Raw genomic sequence first — 27,585 nt, forward strand, 5'->3', positions numbered from 1 at the left:
CGGGCAAAGTTGGCACTGGGTAACTAAGAAGCAAACGAGATCTTTTTGGTCCACGAAGTGGGAAAAGAGAGTGTTAAGGGCGCACAGAGAAAGGTCACTCACTTGGAGAAAGTTAGGTTGAAGACCTGAGGGGCGAGCAGGCAAACATCCTTCTTGGAGTTGTAACTGTACAACTTGGAGTTGTTCTGTACAGAAAAATGGAACAGTTCTTATACTCTGCGGAAAGGTTCCTCGCCAGTATTTGTTTCAGACGCCCACGGGGGATCACTTCCCAACGACTGGCTTTCTTAAGTCAGCATTTCTGATTTCCAAAAGCGGCTCTCGGTTTGTTTTTCATGAAAGGGGAACAAGGATACGTAACATAACGTAGTATTACCTTTATGCAGCCACCCAGCATAATCGATACTGTCACGCACATAGAACCTTGATTTACTTGCCACTTGAGGAAATGTAAGATTTGAGGCAAATGGAACAGGCGAGGATCAGTTTTGCCCTAATAAGCTGGGAGGCTAACTTATAGACTTGATTACTCAGAATCTCAATGTGTGGGAAACCACCCCAATAAGCACATTTTGGATTTTCTTTTCAATAGTTTTTCCTCGTCTGTTGATAGATCATAATTTTCAAATGTTCAGTGATCATCAATCCCACCTTGGTCATCATATATTGTAAATATTGGTGAATTTGGTTGTCAATATTTTGATGGAAACTGGTGCATCTGGATTATAAATAAAGCTGGCCTATGATTTTTCATCCCTATGTCATCTTTGCTCATTTTGGCATCAAAGTCACCTAGTCTTATAAAATGAACTGGTGTGCTTATAAAATGAACTGGTGTGCTTATCTTGTTCATACTACCTGGGAGAGTTTATATGAGAATAAGATGGTCTACTCCCGGAAAACGGGGTACATTCTATCAGTGACCCTCGGGCCATGTTTCCTATCCCACTTCCCTCTTAATTACTGGCTTATTGGATTTCTTTAATGGTTTTAGTGTAAATAGGGCTATTACTTCTCTCCTTTCCTTTTTGTAATCCTACAAACACTCAACAGTATCATCCATAAGTCTTTGTTTTTCACAAATTGTTTAAGTCAAGATCCAGCTAACTTCACACCATCACTTTTTTCTTGCAGTTCCTTTGTTGAAGAAAATAGGGTTTTTTTTTAATTTTTTTTTTTTTTTTTTTTTTTTTTTTGGCAGTACAGGGGATCAAACTCAGGACCTTGTGCTTGCGAGGCAGGCGTGGTACCACTGAGCTAAATCCCCAGCCCTGAAATCTAACTTTTGACTTTCTTATTTGGTATTATCTTATGTTTGTTTAGATTCACTTACATGTTTACAATTTCTTAGTTCATTTTTTCTTATATTTTAATTTTCCTTCTAGGCTAATTTTTATTTCTGCAATGCACAGATCCTTTAAAAATTCCTTTTGAAAATATATATGGATGTTAAATTCAGTTTCTATATATCTGAACTTATTTTATTTCTATATTTCACCCTTATTTTTGACAGATAACTTTACCTGATATTCAATTCTAAGTTGATGGCTATTGTCAGTCATGCAGGAGTTTGAAAATGCTGTATGAGTCCACTGTTTTTTATTTCCACTGTTCAGTTGCCACTGTTCAGTTGAAGAATCTGGTATCAGAAAGCCCTTTCTTTGTAGAAAATTGAAAAGACCCAGGGTTTAACCCAACTGTGCCACTTACTTGTTCCCTCATCTTGGAATGTCACTTCAGTTCTCAAATTCTCAAGGCCTGGTTCCCTTACTGGTCAAAAAGAGACAAGAACATCAAGCACAGTTTTAACACAGCACTATATAAATGCTTATTCTTATCTACTCTCTTGGCTGATTTTTTTTTTTTTTTTTTGGTATAGGGGATAGAACTCTGGTCCTTGCATTTGCGAGGCAGACAGTGGAACCACTGAGCTAAATCCTGGGCTTGGCTGATCTTTATATCATATTGCCATTTTATTCACTTTTCCCTGCCATTGAAAGTAGGGGGCATGGGGGAAAGGGCCAGAGCCAGAAACTCATAATGAGAATCAAAAATTAAAAAGGGAAGGGCCGGGGATTTAGCTCAGTGGTTCCGCTCCTGCCTCATAAGCGCAAGGACCCGAGTTTGATCCCCAATACCAAAACAAAATAATAAAAAGGGAAAGCCAGGCTTGGGCTCTCAGGGCTAGAGTGCTTGCCTAGCGTGTGCAAAGAGGGGGTTCAATATCCAGCAGTGAAGTAAATAAATAATACAAAGGATGAGCCTTCTTCAGAGGTTTCCTTTGATGAGACTACAATGTGAGATGAGAGTACAATTTTTACACTCCAAACCCACTGACGCTGCCTTACTTCAATTTTTCATTGTCTCCTGCCTAGACAATTGCATCACTGACATTCCTCCCCTCCGGCTGTTGGGCCTCTATTCACCATTCTCATACTGCCCAAGTCATCAATCTAAAATAAATAGGATTACCGCCCTGCTTAATATCTTATACCGTCTCTGTGTTCCCAGAGCATTTTGTAAGAAAAGTACTAAGAGAAGGAGACAGTGATATGTACATCAGATTACCCCGGTTCATTTCCCAATCTGTTAGTTAACCACTGTGTGACTTTACCACTAAAACCTGCAAAACACTTGAATTCATCTGGGTGTGAACGAATGTGGTGAAGGGTGCAAAGCCGCTAAGCACTCAATAAACTCTGGCTGTTATTGTTACAGTTTATCATATTGTAACTGTTGCCCCAGTGAACCCATAAGTACGTATTAATTATTGCTATTGTGGATGACATTGTAATTCATTGTCATTCCTCACATTACACCTCTAATACCTATGTATTAACTGCCTTACTCTTCTTTGCACACCTGGACTTTTCTTACAGCAGCACAATCCTGGATAAAACAGAGATAAAGCACAAGCCTGCGCGACAACAGGAAGATTCAGTTAGAAAGGCACGAAGGCCTTGCGCAACCTGCGGGTCTATCTTGTGTTCTAGCCTGTGTTTCCCACGGCCTCCAGAGCGGCACGCAACTGGAACCCACTTCCGGGTCCGGCTGCGACCTTTTCCAGCGCAAACTCGACGGTGCGCATGCTCAGTGACTGCCCGAGCCTGCGGGCCTGGGTAACTGGGACCTCAGTGGCAGGGTCGGGGTACTCTGGTGACCTCTCTTTTTCTCTCTTTCCTTAAGCCCTGCGGCCTGAGTGTGGGCCGAGATTTCAGCGTTGCGGGGGCGGGAGCCAACACCTCTTCTCGCGCTGCAGAGAGGCGTCGTCCCTGCGGACCAGGGCCCAGGACTCGCCCCATGGCGGGGCCGCGGGTGGAGGTGGACGGCGGGATCCTGGAGGGGGTGAGTGTGGGGCTGAGGCCCAGCGGCCGGGACGCGCAGCTGGTAGTGGGGATGTTCTCACGTCTCTTCTCCCCACACCCCGCTCCTGCAGGGCGGCCAGATCCTCAGGGTCTCCACGGCCCTGAGCTGTCTCCTGGGCCTCCCCTTGCGGGTGCAGAAGATCCGCGCGGGCCGCACCACTCCGGGTCTGAGGTGAGCGGGGCGACTGGGGAGCCGGGTGCGGGCCGTGGGGCGGGGTCCTGGAGGGCGCGGGGCGGGGGATCGCGAGTCAGAGCCTTGCAGCCCTGGAGATCTGGGCCGGGTTGGTCGTGGCTGGGAGATCTCAGGGCTAGTCCTGGCGAGCGGCCCTCAGGCCTCCTTTTTGGTCCCCGGATTCTGCCTGAGCCGTGGCTTGATAATGCGATCTTGGAAGCATTAAGGAGCAAATATAGAAAGAGGCTCGGATTTTCTCTGTTTGGCTGTAGTTGTTTCATTTGCTAAAAAGCTCTCTTGGAAACAAACAAACAAACAACAAAAAAGCTCTGTTGAAAATGCTCTCCCATCTCTTGGGGCATTCCAGGCACACCCCTGTGGATTAAATAGGTAAGGGCAGAACCACCTCAAAGGCCAGAGAAAAATCCCTCTTTTAAACCAGTGCAGTCTGTGCTGCCACACATTTTCCAGTCATAGAACAGGAGAGGAATCTGAGAGGCATTATTTCAGCTTTCAATTTCAGATTTCTAGGAAGGTTTGAATATGGCCAGAATTATCAATTGTGGAGAGGGAATGCCTAGATCCTTAACTCTGTCAGGGAAGCGGCGCATGCTGCTAGAAAAGTTTAGGTGCACCTGTTAGATGAAGACTTAAGTTGAGGCCAAAATGATTCCTTTTTATGTATTCTATATGTATTCCATTTTTTGAGAGGAGCTATTTCTTGTTCTTTTATCCACAGTTTGAAATCGTAAAAAGGCAGTATATCCATAGGATGACCATTAATCTCCTTTGTCTGAGCAATTGTTGGCAGCAAGTCCAGTACACCGGTGGAGAAATCCATCTCATTAAAGTTGTGCTAGGTATTTACTGGTTTGCTAGCGTAGCCGTAACAGAATATCACAGATTGGGTGGCTTAAAGAATAGACAGTTTTTTACACAGTTCCAGAGGCTGAGTCCAAGGTAAGGGTGCTGACAGCATTGGTTTCCTCTGAGGGCTACAAGGCAAACATCTGTTCCAGGCCTTTTCCTTTGGCTGGGAGATGAACGTCCTCTTGCTGCCTTTAATCGAGGTGGTTTCCCTGTGCACCCTACCACTGATGATGTCGCTCTCAACATCCTAGTCTGTTTTCACAAAGGTGCCCGTAAGGTTGTATGGAGGCTTACTCTAATGGCTTCCTTTTTACTTAATTCCATCTGTTTGAAGTTATAATCACATTCTAACATACTGGGGATTGGGGCTTCAGCATAAATTTTTGGGAAACCCAATCCAGGCCGTAACAGTTACAGTAGATTATACAGTGAGATACAAGCAAGACTTATAGCCCCTACTTTCACCAGTTCTCTTTTGTACACATCTCATTTGTAAAAGTACATCAGTGTGTGTTTTTATAGCCAAAATAACTGGTCTCAAAGGAACTCTAAATGGTGCCTACTAGTAGTCTTAAGTGTTTAAAACCCCAAAAGGAAGCCCTTGTACTGGAGATGTAACACCTACTGTGCTTAGACCTTGCTGTTTGCTTGCCATTGCAGTTGTGTAAATATCATAAAATGTGAGGATATAGGCAGTCTGAATGCACACATTTTGATGTAGTATTATGACCTGAAGGCCTCAACATTTATCTGGACTGGAAATGATTCGAGATTTGTGTGATGGGCAACTGGAGGGGGCAGAAATTGGCTCAACAGAAATAACCTTTACACCAGAGAAGATCAAAGGTGGAGTCCACACAGCAGATACCAAGACAGCAGGGTATGTATCATTTACCTGTCATTCAAGTTTTGGAGTTAGAGTCAGATCCAGTTTCTATACCTTATTGGGAAAGTTGCTTAACCTTTCTGTGCTTTAGTTTCCTAAATTTAAAAATGTGAAAAAGATACATTTGCAGGTTAAAGATAATGAATATAAAAGTTTGACTGTTTAATAGCTCAGTTGTAGCTATTACTATATCTGACATCTTATCATGGGTGTAGTGTGAGGCCCCTCCCTCCCTTTCTCCTTCTGTGGTGCTGCTAGTCAAGTGCTCTTCCAAGAAACTATCTCCAGCCTATACTGTTTTGAGAGTCTCCCTAAATTGTTCCTGCTGGCCTTGAATTTTCATTCTTCCTGTTTAAACCTCTCAGGTAGCTGTGATTACAAAAGTGTACCACTATGTCCAGCTTGAAGTCTGTCTGTCTCTCTCCTTCCTGCCTGCCTGCTTGTGCTCCCCCCCCTTTTTCCTTCCCTCCTTCCTTTAGTTCATTGAGACAGTATATTGCTAATTCGCTAAATTGCCTGAGGGTGGGCTCAAACTTGCCTCAGCCTTCAGAGTGCTGGAATTACAGACATGTGCCACTGTAACCAGCTTTTACTATTGTTAGAATCTGATTTTATTGGAGGGAAAATAAATACTTTAGCTGGGCCTGGTGGTGCACACCTGTAATCCCAGCATTCAGGGTTGCTGAGACAGGAGGAGCTCCTCAAGTTGGAGGCTAGCCTGGGCATAATGAGTTCAAGGCAGCTTTACCTACATAATCAGACCCTGTCTCCAAAAATGAGGTGGGGAGGGAGGGAGGGAGGAAATACTTCATATATTAGATTACTCAGAAGGGATAAACAAGTTCATTTGTAGTTACAAAGCTCTGGCTTACAGTAAAACAAACATTTCCAAGTATTTTTCACTTGCTCCTTGGCCCAACTCTCTGAGAACAAGGATTATATTGCCTACATTTTTCTCTTCCAATACCAAACACATTTCAGTTAATAAATATTTATTGAAAAATGAAATTATCAGTGATAGAGACTTTCATATTCAGTTAATGTGTCAAAAGACAGTTAAGATCTGTGTTTTGGTATATGGGAGTTAATCAAATTCCCTTTCAAACTACAGTTTACTTTTGAATATGTTTGTTTCTTGTGACTTTGAAGAAGGGGGCTAATAGCACACTGATTAAATATTTCATTTTATAAAGTACTTCGTGTTTTGTGATTATTTCTTCTGATTTCTCACATTTTTTTACTATAAGGATGAACTTTTCCATATGAAATATTTTTAACTTCAGATTGTAAAACATTATTCTTTGCTATCATGGATTCCATGATGATAGCAACTGTATCTTTTTTTTTTAGACAGGGTCTCACTATGTAGTTCGGGCTGACCTTATCACTGTACAGCCCATCCTGACCTGGAACTCAGTGATGAGAGGCGTGTACCACCGTGCCTGGCTAGGAACTGTATCTTGACTTAATAATTAGAACAGTGCCTTGTGCCTGGTAGCAGCTTAGATAAAAACAGTTGCATAGTTTTAGATTGTGATTGTCTTGAATGCAATTTTCTTAAACTACTACTTTCTTAAACTACTACGTTTTTAAAAAAACATTTGAAGAATGCTTTACTTTTTTATTTTTTTTACTTCTTTGTACTATAAAGAAAAGTGTCAGAAGTTAGCCAGGGTTCACTCAGTGTGTTGAATTCAAACCTAGATTTCTTTAACATTTTTTGTTTGTTTTTTGTGGTATTAGGCACCAAATTGGGGCCTTGAGGAGAGTAGGCAAATGCTTTTGTCACTGGGTGTCGTACTGTCAGCCTGGTTGGCTTATCAGAAATACTTTCACTGAAATATTTTCTTTAAGATTCAGGATTTTACCATTCAGACACTGAAGCATAATTAATAGTACAGCTTTTTTTAGATTCTTGAAAAGACAGTACAGTTAAGCCTATTCTACCTTCTCCTTAGGAGTGTATGCCTCTTGATGCAGGTTTCAATGCCTTGTGTTCTCTTCGCTGCTGCTCCGTCAGAGCTTCATTTGAAAGGTGGAACTAATGCTGAAATGGCACCACAGATCGACTATACGGTGATGGTAAGGGCTTGGTTAATGACAGCCTGAGATAACATCACATTCTGCATCTTCATTCCCTACTTAAGTATATATCCTGAATATTTTTGTATATATATATCCATTTATTTCTTCATAGTGTCTAGCTTTTGTGTTGTATATTACTATTCACAATGAGTTTTTTTAAAAATCTGGAGTGCAGTTATAATTTATCAGTCATACAAGAAGTATGATTTGGAGAGAAACTAAACATTTTTTAAAAGATAAAATTCAGGGGCCGGGGATTTAGCTCACTGGTTCGGTGGCCTGCCTTGCAAAGTACAAGGACCCGAGTTCAATCCCCAGTACCAAAAAAAAAAAAAAGATAAAATTCAATACTGACATCAAGCAACTAAGATTGACCATCCCTAACCTGAAAATCTGAAATATAAATGCTCTCACATCTTGAAACTTTGTGAACACCAACTTACTGTCACAAGGAGAAAATTCCCTGTCTGATTTCATGTGATGGATTTTACTACAATCTCAAGGTGTACTACAATACTGTATAAAATTACCTTAAGGCCATGTGTACAAGGTATCTCTGAAACATAAAAGAAATTTCATGTGTAGATTTGGATCCTATCCCCAAGATCTCTGATTATACAAATGCAAATATTACAATATCTGAAAAGTCTGAAACTCAGAGTACTTCTGGATCTGAACATTTTGGAATTTCACACAAGGGATACTTGAGCTGTATGATCTTTTTTTCTTTGTGTTTATTGTAGTGTGATTTTTTTTTTTTTTTTTTTTTTTTTTTTTGTTTTTTTTTTTTTTTTTTTTTTTTTTTTTCTTGTGCTGCTGGTATTGATTGAACCCAGAGCCTTGTGCCTGTTAGGCAAGCACTCTACCATTGAGCTGTATCCGCGGCCTCTCTAGCATAATTCTTTAAATTTTCATTTTTAATATACACTCTAGTTTCTGAATTTTTGGACAAACATATACATCTGTGAATCAGCAGCCAGAATTAAGATGTGTAATAGTTTCGTTACTCTAAAAAATTTCCGCAGACCCTTTGTAGTTAATCCCGTCTTCCAGCCCTTGGTAACCACTGATCTGTTTTCTGTCGTACTCTAGTTCTTCCTTTATTTATATTTTTAGAATGTCATATTTTTAGAAGGCATACTACTGTGTTTAGCATTTGAGCCTTGTTTTTGTACTTACCACAATAAACTTGAGACTCACAATGTTACTTGTATTAGCAATAAAAGCTAAGTAATTGTTCTGTTATATGAATGTACCAGTTTGTTTATCTATTCATTTGTTGAAGAGCATTTGGATTGTTTTCAGCAACCAGTTTTTGCCAGTTATGAATAAAGTCCCTACTACCATTTATGTACAGGTTTTGTTTGAATATAAATTTTCATTTTTCTTGGGTAAATACTTAGAAGTAAGGCTGCTGGGTTTTTATAGTAAGTGGACACCTCTAATTTTTGAGAAACTGATATCCATACATGGTTTTATATTTTCAGCAGCACCTCATAACAATTTCAGGTGTTCTGCATCCTATCCAGCACTAAATATCCACCGAGATTTTGTTGTTGTTGTTGCTTTTGTTTTTTGTGAGATAGGGTCTCACTGTATAGTCCGAGCTGGCCTTGAACTCATGGTAATCTTTCTGCCTTAGTCTCCTGCATCTTTAGTGTTGGGATTATAGGAGTGTGCCACCATGCCTGGGTCTTCCGCCTTTTATTTTTAAAATTTTTTCTGTTTTTTTTTTTTCTTTCCTTGGTGGTAATGTATGCTAGGAAAGTGCTGTACCACTGAGCTATTTCCCAGCCCTACTTTTTTTTTTTTTAAACAAAAGTTTATACCTATATAAAAGTGTAGCATGTATACCTGTACAAAAGTTTAATACATATACCTGTTGCGTACATGAGGGATAACCCTGAGAACTGAGTAAATCTATAATGGATATGAAGAGGCCTTAGACTTAAGGATTAGATTCTGTCTTCCTGTGAAGCATTGACATTGTAATGGATAGTATAGTCTGAAAGTCAGTGTGATAGAATGTATAGTGAAAGTTTTTCTCTCTTTACAGTAGTAATTCCACTTTAAGGAAATTACCCTCATTAAATATTACAAAATGAAGCAAAAGGCAAATGTTAAAAAAGTATTTGAGCAGAGCATTATATAAATTATGATTACCATTATATAATATATATCATTATTTAGCTTGGAGAAAGCTTAAATAAATTATGCTTGGTTGTCATGCAGTCATTCAAGTATTTAGGAAGAAATTTATGATTTTAGAAAAATGCTCATGTTTATAATATTAGATGAAAAAACCAAGGGTTAAAATATTGTGTATGTAGTGAGATTTCAACTATATTTAAAAACTGAGGAGACAAAATGTAATTTTGTTTGTTTCTCAATACCCCCTAATTTCTTATAATGTATAGTAGTACACTGATAAAGCTCAAGAAATATTGGCTTCTGGAGTTGAACAGCCACTGGGATCAAGTATCCTGAGTTCTGATTATTATGTTTAATTGATTGACTTGTACATCTGATTAACTAAATGTGAAACTTAAAAACTTAAAAAGTTAGCTACATACCAGTTTTTTCCTTTGAAAAATGGATCTAGCCTATATGTCCTTGATGTCCTATTTACTTGTAGCACCTAAATACAGAAAACTTTTCATTTAACAATTATACTTCCTGGGGCTGGGGTTTTAGCTCAGTGGTTCCGCCTCCTGCCTTGCATGGGCAAGGACCCAAGTTAAATCCCACGTACCAAAAATAAAAAAAACAACCACAAAAACAATTACACTTGTTGAAACAGTGAATATTGGTAGCTAAAGTAACAATTGATTTTTCAGGTCTTCAAGCCAATCGTTGAAAAATTTGGTTTCAAATTTAATTGTGACATTAAAATGAGGTAAGTTACTTCTTGTCCTTTTGATCTATTACTTGAGTTCTTATATGCTTAATATATTGCATTTTACATTTCTTGTAGGAAAAATTGTATTTTGTTGTGTAAAAACAATAAACATTAGGGATGTGAAGCCTTAAATCCAGCTACATGCGATATTCGTTTCTTGGAAGAAATATTTTTTTAATTGAATTTATTGGTACATTCTAGGTAGACAGTACAGTTACATTCATTACTGGGATCTTGTACCTTTACATGCCAGGTCTTGGTTCTCATTTTTTCCCCAACCTCCCTTTACCCCCTCCTGCCCTCCCCACCTTCAAACACTTTAATTCCATTTTTACATTTTCTCATATTTTTTTTCCTTTTCCCTTATTCCCCTTTCCCTATCCTTCTCACTGTCCCTACACCTTTGGTCCTTTTCTTCCTATTTCACATTGCTAATTGCCCATTAGGAAGAAATATTTTGAAGGGAATTTTGACATGAAGGCAGCTACACATCTAGTTTTATTATGTAGCTGCACACATCAAATGATTTTCAGTGTGTAGACACTGGACTAGGCACTATGGAGTTGTAAGCGATTCTCTTCCACAGTGCGATCAGAATTATTTTCTCAAGAAACACATTATTGAGGTTTTTTTCTCTTTAAGATTTCCCTTTTGTAACACAATTACAGGGTTAAATTTCTTGGCACGCCTTTTCATTGCTTTGCAATCTTGCCCCAGTTTACCTTTCTAGCTTCATCTTCCCTCCTCCCCTCATTTCACTTTGCTGTATATTCTGACTACATGGTTGCTTGCTGATCTTTAAACGTACTTTGTGCCTTGCACTTCACATATTTTTGCATGTTATTCTCCCCTGCTCTCCTAAATGTTGGAAATGTTATTTTAAAAAAAAAAAAAAATCACAATTTCTTGTGTGAACTGCCCATGAGTGTGCCTTAACTGGAATTCAGCTTTGCACTTCTGCTGTATTTCCCCCTTCCTTGTATGCTGGTAGACTATGTGAGATCATCTCCCTGCCAGATGGAGAATTCCTTCAGGGTAGAAGCACTGTCATTTTCAGCATCTATAATAGAATAAATGATACTAAATATTTGAGTTAAAATGTTACTAGTGTTCAGTTACTTAAATATTCATCAGGTAATTATTTGAGCTCTTTACCATTGCCAACCTTGTCTTAGGCCCTGGAAAATAGCAGAAAGAAATAAATCCAGGTATAAGGAACTTATACGTACTCTAAAACAGCACTGTCGAGTAGGGCTTTCTAGATTGAGGAAAATGGTTTCTATCTATGCTGTCCAATGGGATGGTCATTAGCCAGATGTGACTGTTGAGCACTTGAGATATGGCTCACATAACTAGTAAATTGGTTTCTAAATTTTACTTGCTTATTAAAAAATATTAGGGGGGATTTTTATTTTAGTTTTGAGGAGGCAGACTTGCTGTCTGGCTCTGGCTGCTTTCTACTTCTGGGCTCAAGGAATTCTCTTGCCTCAGCCTCTTGAATAGTTGGGGCTACAAAAAGTGCCACCACATTTGTCTTGGTGCTGGCGATTAGATTTAAGGCTTTGCATATGCCAAGGATGTACTCTACCACTGGGCTGCAACCCCAGCCGTTAACTATACTTAATAGTACCAGGTAGCTTGAGGCCACTGTATTGGACAGCCCAGGCCTAAAGTATTATTTAGAACTTCCATAAATTTTCTGCTCAATATTAATATTTTAATGTAATATTAAGCTTTATTTTTGTTGTGAAGTTGGTTTATGAGGGTATTTGTTATGCTTTTATAGGGGCTATTACCCAAAAGGAGGTGGTGAAGTGATCATTCGAATGTCACCAGTTAAACAGTTGAACCCAATAAATTTAACTGATCGTGGCTCTGTGACTAAAATATATGGAAGAGCTTTTGTTGCTGGTGTTTTGCCATTTAAAGTAAGTTGTCTAAATGTTTTAATTATCTGTGCTTGTCTTGATAAGTATTATGTCATCTTATGTCATCAGTTTGAAATTAATGAAAAAAGCTATCTTTTAATCCATCTTTTCATTAAGATTTTTAAAAAGTTTAGTCTCTCTGGTCTTGAAAATCAAATTTTTAAACAATGCATATTAAAGTTAATTGTTTGATATGTCTTTAAGTTTGAAAACAGCTGTCCAAATAATAACTAGCATATTGTTTTCTATTGTTATTGCCAAAACAGGTAGCAAAAGATATGGCAGTGGCTGCTGTACGATGCATCAGAAAGGAGATCAGAGACCTATATGTGAACATTCAGCCTGTTCAGGAACCCAAGGACCAAGCATTTGGCAATGGAAATGGAATAATGTGAGAAAATGTACATTTTTAGACATTAGATCCCTGATATAATTATTAGTAGTTTTCTGTCTCTGTGACAAAAACTTTTAACAATTTAAACAATTTAAAAGGAGATCTTAGAAATTGCTTGTCTTCTTTGTTCTTGGGCGGGTATTGAAGCAGAGAGCATTTGGTGAAGTATAGCTGCTCAACTTAATGCTGACAAGGAGAGAGAGAGAGAGAGAGAGAGAGAGAGAGCGCGAGAGCGAGCGCACCAGGGTTCCAGTCTTCCCTCAAGGGCACCCCCTCCAATGACCTCACTTCAACTCACCTGAGCCCACCTACTTCCAACACATGGGCCTTTGGAGGATGTTTATAAGTCAAACTGTAATAATTATTCTATTTTAAGTTTTTTTGATAAATTTATAGTTTTAAGAAGGTATATTTTATGAGGGTAGTCCTACCTAAATAACAGTATGATGAATTAAGATGATTATTCTGATTTTGTTTTCTGAGGATTGTTTGTTTTTTTATTACTTTGTAAGGTATTTTTTTGGTTATATAGTTAACCCTGCGTATTCTTGAGTTTGGCATCTTTGGATTCAAACAAATACAGACTAAAAATACTGTGAAAAAGAAGGTATTTCTGTATTAAATATGTACAATCTTTTTTTTTCCTTGTCACTTCCGAAATAATACAGTAAACAGGTATTTACATGTCTTGTAGGTTGTATTAGGTATTATATATAACTAATGTAAGGATGGTTTTAAGTATACAAGAGTATTTGTATAGTTTATATGTAAACGCTACTTTATATAAGGGACTTGAACATGCTTGGATTTTGGTATCCACATAGGGATCTTGGAACCACTTCCCCTGAGTAATCAGGGATAACCATAGTGAAGTTTTTTTGGTTTTTGTGTGTGTATTTTTTTTTTTTTTAGATAGGATTTCACTGTGTACTTCAGGCTGGCCTTGAACTCAATGTATAGCACAGGCTGGCCTCAAACTCGCAGTGATCCTCCTGTTTTAGCTTCTTGAATGCTGGCATTACAGGTGTGCGCCACCATGCCTAATTTGCAGTGAAGTTTTTAAGCTATTCAGAAGTTAGACTTTAAAGGTGATCCTCAAAGAAATATTTCCAGTTGCTTAAAATATATGTGAAATTAAATCATAAATAAATAATATGGTAAAACGTCTCTTTCAAAAAGAAATAGAACTATTCTACTAATCCAATTAGGATTAATTAGATATAAGTGTTACAAAAATTCCTTATATTTTTGGACGTCTAAAAGTACCGCATTCTTTGTGGATATTCAAATTTCAAACCTTATTTAGAGATTCCACTAAAGGGTTTAAACTAAAGTAAATGCTTGTCCTAATTTTGATAAAACCACATAAAAACTAGAACAAAACTAGTCTCCGCAAAAGACCTTTTTATATAAGATAATCACAAGACAATTTATGCTACTGTATGTCTATGAAATGGTACCACTTAGTATGATGACCCAGTAACTTGGGGTGGAAAGGATAGCAGCTTCTTTACCTGTAAGTAGATTCGAATCTCATATAACTTCTTCTGATTAGTATCTGCTGAAAGATACTAATAGCCTGTAAGGCTGATGGAGGATGTTAAACATATTACTTATTAGTGAGCTTTTCTGTCCTTGGACAGAATAACCTGACATCCACACCTTAAAGGAGGGAAGGTTTAATTTGACTCATGGTTTTGGGGTTTAGTCTGTGGTCTCCTGTATCCAAGACAGAAACAGCACGATGGGAGGGCATGGGAGAGAAAAACTATTCACCTCATAGCAGTCAGGGAGTAGAGGGAGAAGGGACAAGTTTAAGAGGGAGATAAACCCTCCAAGGGCAGGGTACACCTTTTCCAAGAGTGCATTCAGGATCCAGTCACCTTTCAAAAGCCTCAGTTTTCAAAAAATAAGCCTTGTGGAGGACATTCTAGATTGAACCATAACACACTATGTTAGAAGATTTTCAATATTAAAATATACTGGTCAGGTGTAGTTTTACTGTTTAATAATCACTGTTCTCCTGTGTGGTATTTGCATGTAGTTTTATGATACTTGTAAGCATAAGTAGTAATTTTTTTCTCTTTTATAGCATTATTGCTGAGACATCTACTGGCTGCTTGTTTGCTGGATCATCGCTTGGTAAACGAGGTATACATAAATGAAAGGAGGCTGTGATTTCCGGTGCTGCTGTAAAGTTCTTTAATTATCAGAATTGTTGTTTTATAGAGAATGCTGGATGACAGGTTCAAAAGGATATAGTTACCTAATTCTCTTTTTGAGTCAATTAAACTTTCAAGTCCTCTAACTTTATACTTTGAAAATTTTTGCACCTATAGAAAAGTTGAATGCCTGCTTCAACTAATTATCAAACACATCTCCTGGATTCATCAGTCTTGAACATTTGGCTACATACTGTTTATATTTCTGAATCATTTCAGTGTAAGTTGCAGGCACTGTTACTCACCTAAGTACTGCAGCATATATGTATGTCCAAAGAGTGGTACCTGCAGTCACACTACTGTTTTATACCTGAAGAATTTGTCTGTTATATGTTGTTACCCCAGCGTATTTGGACTTATCAAGCTGTCTCCAAAATAGTGTTTAGAGCCATGTGGGGATTTTGGGCTGGGGTGGTGATGGTGGTGAGTCAGTTTGGTTTCTGGTTTTTGAGTCAGGATCTAGCCTGTGCTGGCCTTGAACTCATGATTCCCGTGCCTTGGCCACCCAAATGCTGGGGTAAAAACCATGCCTATTTTTTGTTTTTGTTTTTCTGAGCACACAAAGCATTTGATTGTCATGGCTATTTAGTCTTGTCTTTTTTTTTTTTTTTTTTTGGCACTGGGGATCAAACTCAGGACCTTGTGCTTGCAAGGCTGGTGCAGCACCACTGAGCTAAATCCCCAGCCCTAGTCTATCTTTTAATACAGACTATCCTCTCCCGCACCTTCATGGTATAACTGACATTTTAAAAACTCCAGGCCATTTTCTCACAGAATTTCCCGCAATTTGGAATTGTCTGATTACCTCATAATTGAATTATTCTCATTAAACATTTTTAGTAAGAATATTGTGTGGGTGATTTTGTGTACATGTCCCTGCACTGCATCAAGGGACGTGTATTTTAGTCAGTTTGTCCTTTATTGGAAAGGCTGATTGCATGGGTAAGGGAGGTGTCATCTAGATCTGTTTGCTCTGTATACGTTCCTTTTCCCTTTGTAATTCAGTAGTGTGGGATACTATCTTAAGACATTCTGATTATCCTCTTTTCATACAATTCATATCCAGTGTTTTTTTTTGTTTGTTTATTTTGTTTTGTTTTGTTTTTTGAGACAGGATCTCGCTATGTAGTTGAGACTGACCTAGAACTCACTATGTAGCCCAAGCTGATCTTGAACTCACAGTGATCCTCCTGCCTCAGCCTTCCGAGTGCTGGGATTACAGGAGTGTGCCACTGCGCCCAGCCACATCCAGTGGTTTTAACAGTTACTGTGATTGTTTCCTGTTGTACTTAATTACAGTGGTTATTAGAAAATACTGACTATTTTTTGGGAAAGAGAAACTTGTTCAAGATTTGGCATTTTAAGGAGAAGAAATAATTCCATGCATCTGTTAATATTTACAGTTACTTTTGCCAGTCAGGCAACTTCTAGTTGTTTGTGGTAGCTGGTTCTTTGTACTTTGTACTAGCATCTTCAAAAATGCTTATGATAGCTGTGTTGTTTAATCTCTTTATTACCACTGAATATAAAAGCATATCATTTTAGTTTACTCAGTGTTTAGGTCTAGATACTAGTTGGGCATCAAGTATAATCAATGTGATAGAATAAGTACAATTAACATCTCTAGTTGACCTCATATTAATGAATTCTGTTTAAAACTCTTTTGTGTGGCTGGTAGATAGGCAGTATGTTGGTATCACCTGAGTTTTTTTTAGAAATACAAATTTTGGGATCTATCCTAGACCTATTGTTAATTTTCAGTGGCTTAGCTCAGTGATAGAGCATTTGCCTACTATGTACCAAGGGCCTGGGTTTGATCCCCAGCACTGACAAAAAAAAAAGAATATGGTTGAGACCTGGGAATCTTTTAGCAAGTTCTCCAGGGATTTGGAAAGTATATCGAAGTTTGAGAAGTAGTGATCTAAAGTGTATGTTTAGTATGTATTAATTCCATACTAGGTGCAGTAAAAGATTGGTATGGATATTGAGTCACTGCCTACAGTGTCTGTTAAGTCTTGAGAAGCAAAGATGATGCAATGTAAAGCAGAGACTGAACAGACTTGTTGTAAGTAATAAAAACTTGCTATGCAGTGGGAAAAATGAGTTCGGTTTGTCTTGTAATTGGGCACCATGATGTACCAGACACTGTCCTAGGAATTCAGAAACGAGCCCTACTGTTCCTAATTCCTATCTTAGTCTGACACAGTATCCCTGTGGAACCCTAGGAACACAGAGAAAGAATCCTTCTTTAGGGGCTGATGAGCTCCAAATCTGGCTTCTGCTGTTCAGTGATGGATAAATAGAAGTCAGCCAGACAAAAAAAAATGAGAGTAAAGGGAAATTTGTACAGCCATTATGAAAGATAGTATGGAGGTTCCTAAATAAACTAAAAATACAATTGACATTTGACCCAGCAATCCCTCTTCCTAATCCCAAAGGAAATCGAATAACCTCATAAAGATATCTGCACTTGTGTTGTCACTATTTTTCATAATCGGCAAAATATTGAAACAGGTAGGTGTCCAGTAGCAAATGGATAAAGAAACTGTGGTATACAGACATATTAAAATATTATTGAGCCTTAAAAAAGGAAGTCTTGTCGGCACAACATGGTCATAGTGAACATACTGCTAAATGAAATAAGACACAGAAAAATATTGTTCAATCTCATGTGTAGACTATTAAAAAAGAAAAGGTCAAATATACAAAGAACTTAAAAGTGGTTGTCAGGGTTGGGTTGAAGGGAGAAGCAAATGGGTAGATGTGAGTTAAAGGATGCAAACTAGCAGATGCATACTCAGAGGTCCAGTGTACAACAGGAAAATATAACCTGTGGCTTATTATAGTCAGGATTTTTGCTGAATGAGTAGATTATAGTTGTTTTTTTACAGGAAGAATATTGAGTAACTGAGATAATGGAGATCTTAACTTGTTTCACTTATATATGTGTTCTTAGTATTTATATCCTAAAAGTACAGTTTTGTTTTGTTAAGTGAGAACTAAGGAGGAGCAGAGACAAAGGAAAATGGTGACAAAAGAAGTTTCTGTGTTTAGGTGACTGCAAGCACACCTAAGCACAGGGTCGGGCTGGGCTGATGGAGAATGATGAGAATAGAGATCAACAAAGGCCGGATTGTGAAAGGCTATTGGCATGTGAAAAGAAGTTTTCTGTTTCATCCTGAGAATGTAAAAGATGTAAGGAGGGATAAGAGATTTTTGGAAAATCAATTCTCATACCGAAAGCCATGCTGGAGGTAGAAGACCAAAGTCTATTACAATTCAGCCCCAAAGGGGAAAGGTATGGGTCAAAGAATGTGACTGTAGCTAGAGAAGTGAGTACTGACTCATAGTAGTTTATTTAGAAAGGTGAATAGACAGTAACCATTGGATGTGGGTGGTGAGGGAAGAAGTGTGAAGAATGACCTTCTAGGTGTCTAACTTAGTCCTGGATACATTTACAACTTGTGAAAAAAGAAGGTAGTTTGCCAGGGTAGATGATAATTTTAGCTATGTTGCATTGACTCTGTTAACTTTTTGGAGAGGGGGGTCCCGAGGAATAAATTCAGGACTTTGTGCTAAATCCCCAGCCCACTCTGTTATCTTATTACATGGAATTTGTTGAGCAGTCCTGAAAAAATTTCTGATAGTCTATCAATATTTTTCTCACTTTGTGAGAAAACTTTTACTTTGAAATTGTTTTGGGATAGAACACTTGAGGAGTACATATTGTTTATTTTTAGAGTGATGATAGAAAAAGCAACAGACTTGCTGGGATTACTGAATTCTCCTGGTACCCTCTCATTTCCTGTCAGGCACATCAGCCAAGTGAGATATCATTAGCAAATGCAAAGGCGACCTGGGGACTGCTCTCTTAATTTAGGTTGTCTGTAATTAAGGATCTCAGAGATAATGTCATCATCTCCATTATCCATGTCCTCTCTCATTTCTGATTTAAATTAACTGGGGAGGGACCAACACTGAATCCTAATGTTTAACTAAGAGTTTTTACCAGAAGCAATGTAAACTGTTTGTTACTGACAACATATGTAGTAGAGGCACAAGGTTGTAACTAGTCATGTTTTTCTTATTGTCTTAGTTACTAAAACTATTTTGAATAGAAAAATAGCCTGGAGTATCCCTAAAATTCTTCCAGCTGTAGGTGTGTGTGTGTGTGTGTGTGTGTGTGTGTGTGTGTGGGGTTCTCACTGTATTGTTCAGGCTGGCTTTGAACTCACTATGTAGCCCAGGCTGTCCAGGAACTCTGAGAGATCCCCCTGCCTCAGCCTCTTGAGTTCTGGGACTACAAACCTATGCCACTACACCCAGCTTTGCAGCTGTAACATTCTTTAACTCCATAAAAATGATGACATTTTGTTTAGATCTTGAAGTGTTAAATTGAGGCAGTATGTTGTAATATAAAATAAAACTAAAAGCAAGACTTAAATTTTAGTCCTCTGTCTCTAAATTATCCTACATACTCTGGGATTTTCTTAACTGAAAATAAGATTGGATCATGATTATATAGGATCTGTTCCAACCTATGTAATTGCATTGTAAACACAATATAGAGCTAGGTTTGTGGCTTGGTTGGTTGGAAGATAGCATGTTGCATTATACTAATAAGCAAAATTCTCATATTTTCTTTATCTGTTCAGCTGCCATGAGCTGCTAGTATTAATAACTGGTCATAATGTAGATCCATTTATTTCTTTATTTGCTATTAGATTGGATAGGAAGGAAATATTTTGCCTCTTGGCAGAAATCTTTAGTGTTCATTAGGCTCTTGATCCAGCTTGAATATCTTAAATATAAGAAATGTTTGGAACCAGAGATCAAAGTCACAACGTTACACTTGCGAGGCCGGCATGGTGCCACTGAGCTAAATCCCCAGTCTTGATTTTTTAAATTTATTTCGATTTTGTAACATTTACATATACATAGTGAGATGTCTTACAGGTGAACCTAAGTCTAAACATGAAATTAACTTGTTTCATACACATCTCATACACATAACCTAAAGATGATTTTATACAATATTTTAAATAATTTTGTGGGTGAAACAGTTTCATGGTGTGAAGTTTACACTTTTGATCTTAATGTCCATCTTCAAAAAGTTTGAAATTTTGGAGCATTTTGGATTTCAGATTTTCAGATTAAGGATGCTTAACCTGTATTATAAAGCCAGGACTTTTTTTCACAGCCTTCACCCAAATTTTAGCCATCTTTCAAGAACCTGCTTAAATCCTTCATGCTGTATAAAGTCTCCTGAAATTATTCTAGAACTTACAACCTCTTCTCTTTCTCTAAGCTCCTGTTGTGTATATGATTTATACCATAGAGCTTAGCACTTAACTATCCTGTAATTCTCTAATACCTGACTAATGTGTTGCCCCAAAAATGAGACCTAACTGTATCAGTCTAACCAGAACCAGCCCTAGCGGGTCTCACGATGGCGATGGCCAGTGTAAGTCAGAAGATTATACAGACCTTACTATTCTCTCTTGGTTGCTCTTCTGAAGTGCCAGGTAAGACAGGGATAGACTGATTGAGCTGGCTTTTTTTCCAGTTAGATCTTATTTTTCAGTGAAACGTGAGTATCTTTTATGTTTCCTTAGTAAAAGAACAAGTAGTATTGAGTAGTCAATACTACCATGATTATTAATAGCTTATTATGTACTGATCTTGGAAACAGATGCTTTATAAATACTGTCTCTATTTTCATAACAACTTTGCAGTACAGTCATCTCCATCTAAAAGAGGAAATGGAAGAGGCTAAATAGCTTATTTAAGAATGGTAGGGGCTGGGAGTGCAGCTCACGTAGCTCTGGTAGAACACATGCAGCTCAATAATAAAATATACATGTGCTTATGTTTATGCAAGGCCGAAGCTTCTATCCCCAGCATAAGTGGGGGGAGGGAGGAGATTGATTTCTGTAATATAACATACTTCAAACTGTTTAGTCATATAAATTTTTGACCAGTTGGTAATGAAAGAACTTTATTATTTTATCTGCTGTAAAAATAGAGTTTAAGTAAATTTGCAAATGTAAAATATACATAGAAACATTTTTAATTTTTAAAAGACATTTTCATTTGTAGCAAAGAATGACCTGAGAGTAATTTGGAGAATTATATTACTATATTGGAGAATTATAATATTATATATTATAGAATTATATTATATCTTTGGAGAAATATATTACTATATTCCAATAGTCTTATTTTAGTTATGTTTCTCAATTTATGTAATGTTGAATTAGATTATGTAATGTTGAATTTAGAGTTAATTTTGTAACAGTTGCTATGAGTTGCTTATATTATGTCCAAGCAACTAGCTTTGCCAGTTGCCCCCCACCCCCACCCCTGGTACTGGGGTTTGAACTCAGGACTTTGGAGTTGTGAGGCAGGCGCAGCACCACTGAGCTAAATCCCTGGTGCCTGATAGGCTAATTTTATACTCAATGTTGTGTCAAACATGGGGCATGTGTGACGAGGTAGGAAGTAGAGGAAGGGGTGAATATTCTGATGTATATCATTCAAGTCTTAAAGGGACTAAAACCTTGAAATAGTTGACCTGAGAGTGTTATTAGCTTTTCTTTAGATGAAACTTAATTCTCTGACTTTTGAAAATCCTTTAATTCTGATACCTTAGAGTAGTTATAACTTGCATAATCTGGAATTTTAAAATTTGAAATCAAGGTATACCATTATAAGCTCATAACTTAGTTTTAAACTGGTTTTATATTAGTACTTTTAAAATAAGCCAAAGCAGCCTATCTCTTTTTTTTTTAACTAGTGTAAAGATAGAAAGTATTTGTACATGCCAAGCCTTCAGCTATTTGGCAAGATTAAATAACTGAAGATCTTATCCTAAAAGGTGCATCTTGTGAGTTCAGAGACCTAAAAAAATATTATACCAGTGCTAACTGGGATTTCTTAATTCAACCTTTTGCCTCTCAGTAATTAACTTAGGTTTTTCTTTCTTTCTTTTCCTTTTCATTATGCCTATTTTAGGTGTCAATGCAGACAAGGTCGCCATTGAAGCTGCTGAAATGCTATTAGCCAATCTTAGACATGGTGGTACTGTGGACGAGTATCTGCAAGACCAGGTAATGACATTTTCAGGATAAAATCCTTCCAGCTTGTGTTGGATTGAGTATAAATTTAGTTACAGTAAGTCCTACACTTATGAATGAGTTCCATTCTGTGAGAATTGTTCATAAGTTGGATTCGTTTGTAAGCCAACAGTGTGAGTCTCATACACTACACCTGTGCAACTTCTCAAATGTTTCTAAGTCTAGGACTTACTGTACTGGCCTTCAGACACTGATTAGCAAATCTTACTTACATCATTTTTAAAGTATCCTCTTGGGATTTGTCCTCACATTTCTGTGTGCATCTTACTTGACCTATTTATAGCATTTGGCACGGTTACTTTATTCTTCAAATTCTGGCCTCACTAGGTCTGAAATAATGTTATCTTTCCACTTAATGGGCCTCCTTTGTCCTGTCTCCTTTGCTAAATCATTGTTGCCTTCTCAACTTCTAAATTTTGGGGGAAATTTAGAAGCTCAGGCTCATGCCTCTTTCCTTTATCTGTTTCCCTCCCTTATTTATTCACTCCAGTCTCATGGCTTTAATACCATCTGTATGCTGACAGCTCCTAAATTTGGATCCCTGCTCAGGCCTTCCCTCTTTCTTCTTAATTCCTTATTCCTTATATCCCATGCATATCTCATCCACTCCTCACATTGAGAAGTACTATTGAATATTTCTATATAAGATCTTTTTGTTCACTGTCTTTATATATTTTCATTTCTACAGTAACTTTCCTTACTCTCAAATAAATCAGCAGTCTATATTCAGAAATGTATTCTTTGGTCTAGGGGTGCAGCTCCATGGTAGAGCTCTTTCTTGCCTAAGATGCATGAGGCCTGGGTTTATTTCAGCAGGAAATTTATTCAAGATTTCTTAACCATTTTCTTTTAACATTTTCCATATGTCTAGTTATTTCCGTCTTTCCCAATTCTATTCTTTATCCCAGTAATTCTGTATGAGTCTGTTTATTCCCAATAAAATATAATTTTAAATATAATTTTAAAGAGTAGGAGAAACTTGTCATATTTTATATACCAGCTTGCAGAGATAGTTACTCTAACTATATATCAACTTTCAACTCCATATTTTATTTTATTTTATTTTTTGGTACAGGGGATTGAACTCGGGACCTTGTGCTTGAGAGGCAGGTTGTGGAACCACTGAGCTAAATCCCCGACCCCATATTTTATTCTTAAACATTAATTTTAAAATTTTGACATTAAGGTGTGTGTGTTGACATAGGCATGTAATCCCAGCACTCTGAGACACAAGAGGATTGCAAGTTCAAGTCCCATCTAGGCAACTTAGGGATTTAGTGAGAACCTGTCTCAAAATAAAAATAAAAAGAATTTTTAAAGAGGATGGGAAAGGATTCAGTGCAAAGGCTGTAGGTTGAATCCTTAGTGAACTGCTCCCTCTCCCCCAATTCTGTATTGAGATCCACTGCTAAGCATTTCTGTTGCACACCCCTGGTTTTGGTAACAGATTTTCTGTCATCTAAGAACTTTTAGAAACCTAAAGAAATAGAAATCATTCTTTAGTTGTTTTGATTTGTATTTTCATTATGGACAACAGAAGAATTATAATCTAAATGTTAGTAAATGTGTGAGAATTTTCCTCTTTGTTCTTTTTTCAATAGCTGATTGTTTTCATGGCATTAGCCAATGGAGTTTCCAGAATAAAAACAGGACCAGTTACACTCCATACACAAACAGCTATTCATTTTGCTGAGCAACTAGCAAAGGTGAGTATTCTATTAGGAGTAAATGGGTCATATTTTCATAAGCAAGCCAGGTGTGGTGGCGCACATCTTTAATCCCAGCACTCGGGAGGCTGAGACAGGAGGATCACTGTGAGTTCGAGACCAGCCTGAGCTACATAGTGAGTTCCAGGTCAATCTCAACTACATAGTGAGACCCTGTCTCAAAAAACCAAAAAAAAAACCAACAACAACAACAACAACATATTTTCATAAGCAGGGAATTCAGTAATGATTGTAACCGCTGCTACATAGTAGTACTTGCTTGTGGCAGACATGTGGCTAACTCAGCAGTCTGCTCATCGGAAGCATCTTATTCTCCATAAGCATTGTAGACGGCTGTTTGTTATTATTCCCATTTTATATGTAAGTAAATTAGGGCAGTTAAATTGTTCGAGCCCATGACATTTCTTAGTGTCAGAGCTGGGCTTTGAGCAAACCGAGGAAAGCATGTTGCAAGGCCCACTTTAAAATCCCTGTGGTACTAAAGAGATAGAAACGGTGTTGTCAAAAAAGATTCATAGTTGGCTATAAACTTAAACATTTATATGGAATTTAAAGTAATCCTCTTAAATTTAGAAGTGCCGATTTACAATTTTAATATAAATTGTAATTATACCTTTTTGATGAGAATCTTAATTTTATTGTTGTTTGTTTTGGGAGGGTTACCAGGGATCAAACTCAGGACCTTGCGCTTGCCAGGCAGGTGCAGTAAGATGAACTACATCCCCGGCCTGAGAATCTTAATTTTAAAAAAAGATTGATGTCGTCATGAAACAAATACTAATTTCTTTATAGAAAATACACAATAATTTTCCCTTGCCAGTAAAACCAGTTATATTTAAATATTTTCTATTTAAATTATCTCCATTTTAAACAGTATGTATAGCTCCACTTTTTGCCTTTCTCTGTAACATACAGCGTATTTTTGTTTTGGTATATTCTTTGTCATATATTATTGTAAAGTAATATAAAATTTGTGACTCAATTTTAGGTAGGAAGGTCTTGAAGCATTTTAAAGATTTACAAGTACTGGGCTGGGATTTAGCTCTGATTCCACTGCCTGCCTCTCTAGCACAAGGTCCTGAGTTCAATACCCAGAACAATAACAACCAAAATTTACAAGTTCTATACACTGGCAAAAAAAGGGGAGTTAAGCATGACAGATGTGTACTAAGCACGAAACCATTACCCTACTGTTCCTTTTGGTGTTGTTTTGTTTTGTTTTGTTTTTTTTGGTACCGGGGATCAAACTCAGGTCCTTGTGCTTGCAAGGCAGGAGGTGGAACCACTGAACTAAATCCCCAGTCCAAAATGTAGTAAGTAACGTGTGGGTTTTGTTTTTTTTTTTTGTACTGGAGATTGAACTCAGGACCTTGTGCTTGTGAGGCAGGCAGCGGAACCACTAAGCTAAATCCCCGGCTTCCTTTTGGTATGATTGTTAATATTAAGATTATTTGCTACCATAAAGAATAGATAGGTTTTAGTTAAACTGTAGGAAAAGGCTGATGACAAGAAGGTTAACGATTTTTAAATTCTACTTATCCTGTATTTATAACAACTACTTGTCTGTCTCCTGATAGCAAGGAGCAAGTTTTATTCATTATGGTCTTCACTTTTTATAGGACTTTGCATATACTGTGGTAGACACTTTCATGTCATTTGAAGTTTTTATCTTTCTGTGCCTCAGTGCAGATAGCTCATCTGTAAAATCATACTTGAGTTAGTCTGTTTCTTAAGGCTCCTTAAGTAGATTTAAATGTAGGCTAGAAATGATGTCTGTGGTTGTTACTTGTGTTTCATAAGGTTTGTAAGTTGGGGGGAAAAATGAACACGCATGTTATAGCTACATAAAAACTGCTTATCTAGCGCAGTGTTCAGTGTTTATTCCATAGTAATTTCAGATGTCCACTGTGTGTCAGTATACTGTCACAAAATACTGAAATGAAAAGAATTTGTGAATGTTACTATTGCAGTATGGCCCCGCAGTGACTGTTTTTAAATTCAAAGAATTGTCAGATTTTAATCAAACTTGAAATCCCTTTGCCACAATAGCCTACATAATTGTTTTTATTTTAATTCAGTTTTATTAAATGTTTCACAGCTGGGCATGGTGATACATGCCTATATTCCCAATACTTGGGAGGCAGAGGCAGGAGGATTGCTGTGAGTTCAAGACCAGCCTGAACCACAAAGGGAGAGCCTGTTTTAAAAACAAAACAAAACAAAACAAAAACCCAAAAAAGATGTTTGTCACACTCTCACACTGCCTTCCTCCCATCTCTGAACTAGGTCTATTTGAATGATATATTTAGGGAATTAAATTGGTGAGAAAAAATTAGTGACATTTTTAATGATAATTTTATACTTGGCAAAAAAAAGTTAGATGTTTCAGTTCTATATTTGAGACAAATTTTAGGGAAAAGAGAGAAGTGTCTTAAACCAAAAAGTTAAGATTTCAAAACTGAAGGTGCCTTGACTGCTCTCCTGGGGCTTCTGAATCAGTAGGTATGGAGTGGGATCTAGGCATATTTATTCTGACAGAACTCCACAAGAATGGATACCTCAGGACAAGAACCATGGTTCTGGGAGTAAATGTTATCTCTAGGCTCTTGGATTTTCCACAGATCATTTGGTTTTTGTGTCTCTAGCTTCTTCAACAAATGTGTTTGGTACTCTCTGCCTACTTAAGTAGGAGTTCAGGGCTCTTCCCTCTATCCTCTTCTTATTATTTATATATTAAATATTCTTCTGGTTTCAGGCTAAATTCACTGTGAAGAAATCAGAAGATGAAGAAGATGCTTCTAAAGACACTTACATTATTGAGTGCCAAGGAATTGGGATGACAAATCCAAATATATAGGGTATTTACCTGTTAAATGATACCTCAGTAATGTATTGCACTAATTTATTTCATACATAGTATAACACAATAAATAAGTGTCTTATTAAAGGACCCAAGTAAATTAGAAGGTGGACTATGATGTTCTAGATTTGCTAAGCATGCTGCATTTAATCTTACTTTGAATATCTGCTGGATACAGACAGTAAGAGTTGATGGATATGTATGATAGCTGACTTCAATATTAAAATATTGAATAAAATATTCTTTTTACTTGAAGTAAATGGTTGTTTTCCTTTTTTATATAAAAAGTCACACATAAGAGATTTGATTTATAATTTGTGTACAGCAGTCTTCTTATCCACAGTTTGGTTTTCTGATGTTTTATTGACCTAGAATCAACTGTGGTCTGAAAATATTAAATGGAAAATTCCACATAGAATTAATTCATAAGTTTTAAATGGCACTCCATTCTGAGTGCATGATGACATCTCACACCTTGCATTTTGTCTCATTTGGAATGTGGGTCATCTTTTTCCAATGTCATCCATATTGTACAAACCACTTATCCATTAATGTCTAAGTACCTGTTGTCGTTTTCAGATCAACTGTTGTAGTACAGCAGTGGTGGATTCAAACTACTCATATTTTACTTAATAATGGCCCCAAGTGTGCATGAGTAGTGGTGCTGGCAACTCAGATATGTCAAAGAAGCTGTGAAGAGATACCTTTAAGTATCTCACGTCACTACAAGAAGGGTGAGTAGCTGCAGTAAGATTCCTAGTCCGCATTCACACATTATATAGTTGCACATTGCATAACAGCAGGGATACATTTTAGAAAATCTATCACTGGGCTCTTTCATTGTTGTACAAATACCATGGAGCTTCCTTCACAAATGTCGATGGTATGAGCTAATCATTTGCCAGCCTCTTGATGTAATAAAGAGCACAAACACAAGGTATATGAGACGCCTGCTGTCATAACACAGCATACTGTTTTGCAGTAAATCTTTTATAAGTAGGATAATACTCTAATGATAAAAGTATACTGTAATAAATATAT

The 27,585-nt window shown here is 37.4% G+C and overlaps 1 protein-coding gene across 2 annotated transcripts; it reads left to right on the forward strand.

Moving 5' to 3' along the window:
• The first annotated feature begins 3,056 nt into the window (after positions 1-3,056).
• Positions 3,057-27,585, forward strand: Rtca (RNA 3'-terminal phosphate cyclase). Of its 2 annotated transcripts, XM_010639072.3 has the most exons (12): positions 3,057-3,345; positions 3,437-3,537; positions 5,144-5,287; positions 7,252-7,375; positions 10,216-10,274; positions 12,064-12,205; positions 12,472-12,596; positions 14,692-14,750; positions 21,836-21,930; positions 23,559-23,663; positions 26,440-26,542; positions 27,124-27,585. In XM_010639072.3, exons 1-11 carry the CDS (start codon positions 3,301-3,303, stop codon positions 26,539-26,541), a joined length of 1,101 nt encoding a protein of 366 aa, XP_010637374.1. In that variant the 5' UTR covers positions 3,057-3,300; the 3' UTR covers position 26,542; positions 27,124-27,585. The 2 variants fall into 2 exon arrangements, with proteins under 2 accessions (XP_010637374.1, XP_010637375.1); XM_010639073.3 differs by lacking the exons at positions 3,057-3,345; positions 27,124-27,585 and having other exon boundaries at positions 3,459-3,537; positions 5,129-5,287; positions 26,440-26,754.

Source organism: Fukomys damarensis, unplaced genomic scaffold (assembly GCF_012274545.1).
Source record: "Fukomys damarensis isolate Sample0158 unplaced genomic scaffold, DMR_v1.0_HiC HiC_scaffold_33, whole genome shotgun sequence".
Classification (NCBI taxonomy): Eukaryota; Metazoa; Chordata; class Mammalia; order Rodentia; family Bathyergidae; genus Fukomys; species Fukomys damarensis.

Bases quoted from the DNA above. Each gene is read 5' to 3' on its own strand.
- Rtca (XM_010639072.3), top strand. From the start codon at position 3,301: ATGGCGGGGCCGCGGGTGGAGGTGGACGGCGGGATCCTGGAGGGG. The intron at 3,346-3,436 runs GTGAGTGTGGGG...CCGCTCCTGCAG, and splicing joins ACGGCGGGATCCTGGAGGGG to GGCGGCCAGATCCTCAGGGT. The intron at 7,376-10,215 runs GTAAGGGCTTGG...TTGATTTTTCAG, and splicing joins AGATCGACTATACGGTGATG to GTCTTCAAGCCAATCGTTGA.